Here is a 9,563-nt window from a genome sequence, read left to right on the forward strand (position 1 = left end):
AGTTGAAATGGACAGTGTTCCAGTGTGTTCATATCATTCTCATACCTCCTCACTGGCTTCCCATTACTCAAACAGTAATGTCTAGATCTAGTAATAAGATACAGATTCTTTAGCCTAGCATTAAAAGTATTTTACAACCTAACTTCAATCAGTATTTCCAACTTTCTCTCACTCTTCTCCAAAATGAACCCTTTGCTCCAAACAAGCTAATTTTTTGTTTTGTCCCTTCCCACTTCCAATATTTAGCTCATGACGTTTTCCTGGTTCTACAATGACTTCTAGCTTTCAGTTTGACCTAGACAAATTCTACCCTGACTACTCTAGCAAACAGTGATTTCTCTTTCCTTCAACTCCCAATATTCCCTACTGTCTAAACCACTTACCTGGACTTGCTTTGTAAGTTACCTTCATATGGATATTTCTCCAGCTAGAATACTGTGTATGCTCTAGGAAGAGAAAGACTATATGATATATGCTTCTTGTTAACAGAGCAGCTCAATCTTCATATGTGTATGCTATTTTTCTAGCTAGAGTATATGACCCTTAAAATTTAGAATGATATATTATGCTGGTAATACATTAAATATACAAGAAATATTTAAGAAATGACTAAGAAGGAGGGAGTCAGGAGTTCTTAGGAAGAACTAACAAGAGACTTCCAAAATAGACCAAGATACCATACTACAAAATAAGGTGCAAATGAATATAGGCCCTAGATGACTAATGATCAGATAAGAGAGGGGCAGCTAGTTGGCTCAGTGAATAGAGCACTGGCCCTGGAGTCAGGAGGACCTGAGTTCAAATCCAGCCTCAGGAAGATGGCGGAGTAGAAGCAAGACCTCCCCGCTGCTCTGGCTTCCACCTTCCCCAAACCATGTAAAAAGGGGACTCTAAACAAACTTTGGAGCTGCAGAACCCACAAAATGACACAGAGAAGCTAACCTCCCGCTGAGGACAGCCCGGCAGGCCACCATAAATCAGCCAGCGCAGCGCTCTGGGAGCCAACCCCAACCCCAAGCCAAGGGTTTAGCCTGAAGGGTGGGCCTGACCAGCTGCTGAGAGACTCCAGATCAGCAGCAGCTGTGGCCTTTTCCAGATTTATCAACATATAGACGCAAAGGACAAAGTGAGAAGTCAGTGCAGTCTGGACTTTGGGACCCAGTAAGTGGGAGTGTGTGGCTTTCGCCGCCGAGACGCCTGAACAGCGCCAGTGCCACAGTGGCAGCTTCAGCTCCTAGCCTGCAGAGTGTAGGTATACCAAGCACCAGTCTGAGGGGTAATCGCTCTTGCTTTAACCTTCTTGGATCTGGATTGCAGTCTAGGGTGGAGGACCTGGGGTGTGTGTCCAGCTTGCCAGAGCGTGTGGAGAAAACCCCAGCATTTGGGACGAAAGCTCCCCTGTCTGGTGGCAGAGTCCTACTGTGGCAAAAAGGCCAGGGGTCAAGTGACTGAGTGGCACCATGACCAGGTAAAGGAAACAAAGAAGACAGAAGATTCCAACATTAGACTCCTATTTTGGGGACAAAAAGGAGCAAAGCACGGAACAGGAGGAAGACAGTGAAGTCAGAACTCCTGCACCAAAAACTTCAAAGGAAAATACGAGCTGGTTATAGGCTATAGAGGACCTTAAGAAGCAGATAAGAGAAGTGAAGGAAAAATTGGTAAGAGAAATGAGAACAATGCAAGAAAATTATGAAATGAGAGTCAATAGCCTGACTGAGGAAAATAACATCTTAAAAAACAGACTAACTCAAATGGGAAAAGAGGCTCAAAAAGGCAATGAGAAGAATGCCTTAAAAAGCCGAATTTGCCAGATGAAAAAATATTCTCAAAAGCTCAATGAGGAGAATCATTGCTTCAGAATTAGATTGGAAGCTAATGACTTTATGAGAAATCAAGATACTGTTAAACAGATCCAAACAAATGAAAGAACAGAAGGCAATGTGAAATATCTCATGGGAAAAACCACTGACCTGGAAAATGGATCCAGGAGAGATAATTTAAAAATTGTTGGACTACCTGAAAGCCATGATCAAAGTAAGAACCTAGAAATCATCCTCCAGGAAGTTCTCAAAGAAAACTGCCCTGATGTTTTAGAACGAGAGGGCAAAAGAGAAGTTGAAAGAATCCACTGATCACCTCCTGAAAAAGATCCCAAAAAGAAAACTCCTAGGAATGTTATAGCCAGATTCCAGAATTCCCAGATTAAGGAGAGAATATTACAAGCAGCCAGGAAGAAACAATTTGAATATTGTGGAAATACAATCAGGATAACCCAGGATCTGGCAGCTTCTACATTGAGGGATCAAAGGGCTTGGAATATGATATTCCGGAGGGCAAAGGAGATGAGATTAAAACCAAGAATCACCTACCCAGCAAAACTGAGTATCATGTTTCAGGGGAAAATATGGTCATTCAGTGGAATAGAGGACTTTCAAGCATTCTTGATGAAAAAACCAGAGTTGAATAGAAAATGTGACATTCAGATACAAGAAGCAAGAGAAACATGAGAAGGTAAATGGAAAAGAAATCATAAGGAACTTATCAAAGTTGAACTATTAACATTCCTACATGGGAAATCAATAATTGTAACTTATGAAACTTTTCTCAGTAGTTGAAGGGAATAGAAATACATACATACATATATATATATGAGGGTATATGGGCATATGAATACATATGTGAATGTGTGTATATATGTTTACAGGTATACATAGATAGAGGGCACAGGACCAATTTAACAGGAAGGGATGATACTTAAAAGGTGAAATTAAGAGGTGAGAGAGGAATATAATGAGAGGAGATGGGGAGAGACAGAATGGGTAAACTATCTCATACAGAAGAGGCAAGGGAAAATGGTTACAATGGAGGGGAAGAATAGGAAGGCAAAAGGGAATTGGTCAACCTTATTCCCATTGAATTTGGCTTGAGGAGGGAATGAAATACACACTAAATAGGTAGGGTATCTCACCCTCCAGGAGAGTAGGGGGGGAAAGGGATGAGGGGGGATGATGGAAGGGAGGGCAGGCTGGGGGGGGAGGGAAGTTGGAAGCACTCATTTCTGAAAAGGGACAGGATCAAAGTAGAGAACAGAACAAGTGGGAGGTGGGACAGGAGGGAGGGAAATATAGTCAGTCTTCTACAATATATCTATTATGTTATTGTTTTGCATTAGCCACACATGTACAACCTATACTAAACTGCTAATCTTCCCAGTAAGGGTGAGTGACAAGGGAGGAAGGGAATGAATCTGGAATTCAAAGTTTTAAAATCAAATACTTAAATATATATACACTATTATTTTTTTTTTAAGCAATCGGGGTTAAGTAACTTGCTCAAGGTTACATAGCCAGTTATTTCTGGGTGTGGTGCTAAGTATCTGAGCCCAGATTTGATCCCCAGGTCATCCAGACACTGGAGCCGGTGCTCTTATTTGTTGAGCCACCCAGCCGCCCCTATACACTATTATTAATACTATTTTACATGTAATTGGGAAATAAGATATACAGGCACTGGGGCATAGAGATCCACTGGAAAAATCAAAAGGGGTATGGGAGAAAATATGGGAGAGAGCAGATTGGAGGAGGGGATATCCTGTGGGACTACTATTTTGGGGTGGTGGGTAGGGGAAAAATGGGGAGAAAATTTGTAACTCAAAATCTGGAGGAAATGAATGATGTAAATCAGAAGTTAATAAAGCATTTGAAAAAAAAAAATCCAGCCTCAGATACTTCCACTTACTAGCAGACCTTGGGCAAATCACTTGACCTCAATTGCCCTGACTTATCCTCTTCAAAAACAAAAACAAAAACAAAAAAGAGAGGATCAGAGAAAGAAAAACGGAAAACTATGATGCATTATTTTTTTTTCATAAATTAATCAATAAAATCAAAACTGGTAGGGTAAGCTAATTGGTGGGGGAAGTCTTTGTACCAAATTTTTCTGATAAACATCTGATAGCCAATATGTATAACAAACTGACATGAAATTCTCCAAATCATTATTACTTAGAGAAATGCAAATTGACTCTGAAGCTTCATTTCATACCTATCATACTGGCAAAGATGACAAAAAAGGAAACCAACAACTGCTGGAGCAGTTTTGGGAAGATGGGCACACTGGTATATTACTGATGGAGTTGGGAATTGGTCCGGCCATTCTGGAAAGCAATCTGAACCTATACCTTAAAAGTCACTACACTGTGCATACCCTTTGACTCAGTGATATCATTAATAGGTCTATGTCCCAAAGTGATCAGAAAAGAACCTATGTGTATAAAAATATTCATAAGAGTTCTTGTTTTTATAGAAGAACTGGATCCTAACTGAGTGGCCATCAATTGGGGAATGGCTGAACAAATTAAAATCTCGTAAGAAATAAAAAGGAGATGTCTTCAGAGGGATCAAGATGAACTTATAGCAGTGACGTGAAGTGAAATACCAGGAGAACAATTTATATAGTAACAACATCATTGTAAGGAAAAACAACTCTGAAAGATATGCACTGACCACTCATGACTCCAGAGGACCAGTGATGAAACATGATACCCACCTACTGACAAAGAACTGATGGACTCAACATGCAGAATAAGACACATATTTTTGGACAAGGAAAATGTGTGACTCTGGTGCCTGCTTATGCTTATTTGTTACAAGAACTGTGTTTGGTTTTAGCTTTTAGGTTTTGCTAGCAATAGTATTATTAAAAAAAAAAAGCATCAGTGAAATATTTTAAAAATGCAAAAAGAACAAAGGGAAGCTTAGAAGGAAACAGAAAAGGAGAACAGCTGTGAAAATAACATGCTCAATATATCATATACTTTTCAAAAAGCAAACTGTATTTAATAGAGATTTGCAGTTCCACACGTAATCTTTTTCCTATTTTGCTTTATAAATATTCTGTTTTTCATGTTAAAGATTCAGAATTAAAAAAAAGTCATTTAAAAGGAGCAAAAGAGACTAAATAAAACATTTAAAGAGAAAAAAATCCATGTACGACTTAGTAGAACTTCTAAAAGGTTACCACCAGTTGAAAGACTTGAATTAAAAGTATAGTATAATAAAGGATAAAATTTGCCAAATAATGATAAAAGTCTAGGATTTTAAAAATTGGACCCAAAAAAGAACCTATTAAAGTAGTAAAAAAAAAAATGCTTTAAAGATGAGCTAAATTGTGGAATGTGAGCTGGTCAGAGAACTGAACTCTACATTGGTCTAAAAAATGATAAGATTTTTAGTTGAATCTTAATTACTAAGAAGATACTATGGCTGTTGCTGGCTTAGAGGCCCTTTTAAAAATCTATTTCTATATCAGATCCTTCTTTTTTTTTTTAATTTTTAAGCAATCGGGGTTAAGTAACTTGCTCAAGGTTACACGGCCAGTTATTTCTGGGTGTGGTGCTGAGTGTCTGAGCCCGGGATTCGATCTCCAGGTCGTCCCAACACTGGAGCTGGTACTCTTACTCGCTGAGCCACCTGGCCGCCCTCAGATCCTTCTTCAAAGCCGTGTTTTATCCTTAGAATGTCCTTCCATTCCTCTAATCCACCCAACATTATTTTCATAGTCAAAAATTTCCTAAAATCTTACTTCTTCCATGAAGTCTTCTTAGATCAGAAGATATGGCTATTTCCTATAACTTAATCTAATCTAAAACAATTCATTTTTATACAGTACTTTGAGGTTTGTAAAAACTCTGTTCATGACAAACTGTGAGGTAAGTAGTATATTATCTGCATTTCACAGATGAGAAAGCCAAGACACAGAATGGTTAAATGACTTTCCCTTAATCACATAGTTAGTTAAGTGTCTCCAGAAGGATTCAAATTCAAATCTTTTAACTTCCAAGTCTATTGCTCTATCCACTACACCATAATACATGGAACTAGTAATTCTCCCTATCATTATCTCCTTGATGTTCAGTTGTGTCCAACTTTTTGTGACCCCATTTGGGGTTTTCTTGGCAAAGATACTGGAGTGGTTTGCCCTTTCCTTCTCCAGCTCATTTTACAGATGAGGAACTGAGGCAAACTGAGTTAAGTGACTTGCCCAGGGTTACATAGCTCTAAGTGTCCGAGGCCAGATTTGAACTCAGGAAGATGAGTCTTCCTGATTCCAAGCCTATTGCTCTATGCACTGCACCACCTAGCTTCTCCCCTTCTATTCCTCAGATGCACTTAACCATAAGTTATATGAAATACTAATTATCTTATTGTTAACATATTAGTTCTTTATCATATTGTCTATATATACTTCATACACTTATGTTATCATGAAAGCATCTTAGATTGCCAGCACACAGCTGTTAAGAACCAGGGTTATGTAATTCTTCACCGATGGCATCTAATTTGGTACAATGAGATACATAATGAATTCTGATGATGTTAACAATGATGGTGAAAACTCAAAAATTTAGCGTAAGATACCTATTGGAAATGAAAGTTGAATATGAAGTGACAAGTAAGGATGAACTCTGGCAGCATTGCTATGACTGCTAGCCAAATTCAGGATAGAGGTGGCTAAATAAGAAGAGATGATTTGTTTAAAAAATTTTAAGAAGTAAAACAAGGTGAAGATGAAAGCAGAATCAAAAGGACATCAATTCCATGAGGCATAGTAGTCAGAGGTCAAATGTCACAGAATTTCCGTTATTGTCAGGTAGCCTTACAAAAAAAGGAGGAGCGATAACCTTCTGCCACCCCAATCAGATGTGCAATGCAGTGAGGAAGGATACATACTAGCTGAGTGTCTGCTGAGCTCTAGGTCTGGTGTCTCCAGGCTGCCCTGAAACACAGGAGGCAGCAAGGAAACCACTCCCTCAGGATGGATCATCTTGTCCTCTGACCAGGCTGAGGCTTCTGCAAAGCACAGAAAGGCAGGGGGGAAGGGGAGGGGAAAGAGGGCTCATGTGGGAATGAGGTGAAGAAAGGCAGAAAGCTATGGACATAGATCACACAGACACACACTCACACACTCTCACACACACAGATATCACACACACACACACACACACACACACACACACACACACCCACACCACGTCATATACCTAGCAGATGTCTTCTATCCAGATCCATCTGTCTACTGGATGGAATACTTCTAATCAAAATAACTATCAATTAAAGCTTCTTTTTCTCTGACAAAAGGTAAGTGGTCAGTTCCATAGTCAAGAGAGACAAAAAGTGGTAGTTCCAGACTGAAACAGACTTACTCTAGTAAGGCTGCACTGTCAGAAAAACCTACTGACCTATGACAAAGCTATAGCCTTCTAACTCCTAGGAAAGGAAGAGGATAACAATCTAAGGTTACCTTCAAGTTCTGCAGCTTCTCGAGCTTCTCGTTCCAGTCGCTGCCTGAGCAGCTCCTGCTGCTTTTCCAGATACTGCTTTATAAAGCTATTCTGGCTCATCTCCTCACCAATCTGTAAAGAGTAACAGAATAAGAAACTTAGAGGACAATACAAAAGAATCAAAGGAAGAAAACACAATGGGACAGACATATAGTTTCTTATACACAGATATAAGAAAAGCAACTATGCTGTTGCCAGGTTTTTGTCTAAACTACTCATGATAGGCTAAAAAGCAGCTGTATGTCTCATATGTGGCAACAGAAGGAATTATGCATAACTCTTAGTTCTAACCATCCAGTTCCAACTAATATGATTTGATGTTTTATTCTATATAAATTAGAAGAATTATGGCTTAATATTTCTAACTATACTATATTTGGATTTCATAAGCCCACTTACAACTTAAGATAATATAAACTTTTTATTTGTGTCAACTAAAGAGATAGGCAGAGAGGTAGCTGAAAAGATAAACTTTTACCCTTCTCCATCAGCACACAGAAAAGCCTAAAAGCCTCCATAATTCAGAGGAAGTATTTAAAAATTTGTCCATCTATATGATAAGGAGACTTATAATTCAGCTTTTTTTGGGTCATGAGAAAAATTACTGATAAGAAATCTAATGATCTATCTAAAGCCCTTAAAGATCATGCTTTTCCTCACACTTTTTTGCTCTTCTACTACATTCTAAGAACCTTTTTTTAAGAGTTAAAAAATAAAGACCTTGAAAAGAAACAAAACAAAAAAACGAGTATGTGCTTTTACTTTTGTTTTCACAAGGCCTGGATTTTAGGCAGAGACTTCAGATCAGAAGGTTTATAAAGAATTTAAGTCCATGTTTGTAAGAACAGAAGTGCTACAACACTGAGCATGGTTTAGCCTGGTCCAGTTTCTTGGGCTTGTTAAAGTACCTGGACTAAAGCTTTGTAAGCTGGCAGGATTAAGGAACTGTCTGGTCTAATGAGGAGATAACAAGGGAAAAGGTGGAGCCTCTGGGAGCTTGTTTTTCCCTAGTATCCTGGGACCTAATCTAATAGCAAAACTGTAAATGTTTAAAGTAAGAGAAGCCTGAATGTGTTTGTCTTTTAATATTTTGCTACAGAATCAGAGACTATCAGAGTTGAAAAGAACTTTACAGATAATTTAAATACTGCTCCCCTCAATCTGCAGGTTAAAAAACAGGAGACCTAAATAGCTTTGGGGATTTGTCCAAAGTCAAACTGCCAACCAAACAATATCAAATTCCTATTATGTGGCAAGCATTGTGGTTAAGAGCTAGGGATACAAAAAGAGGCAAATGATAGTACCTACCCTGAAGGAGCTTACAGTCTAATTGGGGAGACAACATACAAATAAATATATACAAAGCAAGCTATATACAGGATAAATAGAAGATATTAAAAAGGAAGGCACTGGAATAAAAAGGGGTTGGGTAAAGCTTCTTGTAGAAGGCAAGGTTTTAGTCAGGATTTAAAGGAAGCCAGAGAGGTCTACAGTTGGAGGGGAGGAGAAAAAGTGTTCCAGGCAAGGGTGACAGCCAGAAAGAACAAATGCCTGGAGCTAGGAGGAGTGGCTTGTGCCTGGAACTGCCAGAAGGCCAGTGTTACAATTAGTTATACCTAAAAGGAAAAGGATTAAAACTTACTTCTTTGAATTTAAATGATTTACAAGGCTCTTATTAAGGACAAGTTAGTGGGTGATTTAGTCCTGGCCACCATTTATAAATCTATGTGAACATAAGCTTTTCATCTTGCCTGCCTTAAACAGGTGTTTGCCCAAACCATTCTAACAAAGTGTCCATTTCAAATTGACGTCTGGTTTCATCAGGACAAATTTTTTTTCTCATCAGTGGAAAACAAGTGATCTGACATTCTGAACCCAATCTAGGTGAGGTCTTCCTCTCAACACAGCTCTATCAAACACACACATCAGTCTCAGAAAGCAACATGACAGCTTTTTTTCCATAAGATTTTGTAAACGATTGAAAGGGAATCTAATAACTTTAATACAATTGAAAGGGAATCTAATAACTTTAATAGAAGGACATTTCAAAATTATGTGAAGTGGGAAGGATTTTGGTAGGTGATAAAAGTTTTAGGAATTGGCGTGTCCACTTTCACATCAACAATCCACTATTATTAAATGAACCTTTTCTCTTACCTGGGAGTTTGGCTGGAATGCAGTGTGAGGTGTTGAATGTTTCTGTAAATTCTCCAGCATT

The 9,563-nt window shown here is 38.6% G+C and overlaps 1 protein-coding gene across 4 annotated transcripts in view; it reads right to left on the bottom strand.

Annotated features, from left to right (window-relative positions):
* ACIN1 (apoptotic chromatin condensation inducer 1) overlaps positions 1-9,563 on the bottom strand; it is a 39,220-nt gene that overhangs the window by 29,642 nt on the left and 15 nt on the right. For 3 of the 4 annotated variants that reach the window (XM_069097831.1, XM_069097829.1, XM_069097828.1), the window contains exons 1-3: positions 9,503-9,563; positions 7,306-7,417; positions 6,735-6,854 (exon numbers count right to left, since the gene is read on the bottom strand). The exon at positions 9,503-9,563 is cut by the window's right edge and continues 15 nt beyond it. In XM_069097831.1, coding sequence (XP_068953932.1) covers positions 6,735-6,854; positions 7,306-7,417; positions 9,503-9,562 — 292 coding nt within the window. In that variant the 5' untranslated portion in view covers position 9,563. The remainder of the gene's footprint in view (positions 1-6,734; positions 6,855-7,305; positions 7,418-9,502) is intronic. The other variant, XM_069097830.1, reaches the window with a different exon arrangement.

This window comes from Petaurus breviceps, unplaced genomic scaffold (assembly GCF_028583685.1).
Source record: "Petaurus breviceps papuanus isolate PSGF00001 unplaced genomic scaffold, PetGlider_PUasm1.0 37, whole genome shotgun sequence".
Taxonomy (NCBI): domain Eukaryota; kingdom Metazoa; phylum Chordata; class Mammalia; order Diprotodontia; family Petauridae; genus Petaurus; species Petaurus breviceps.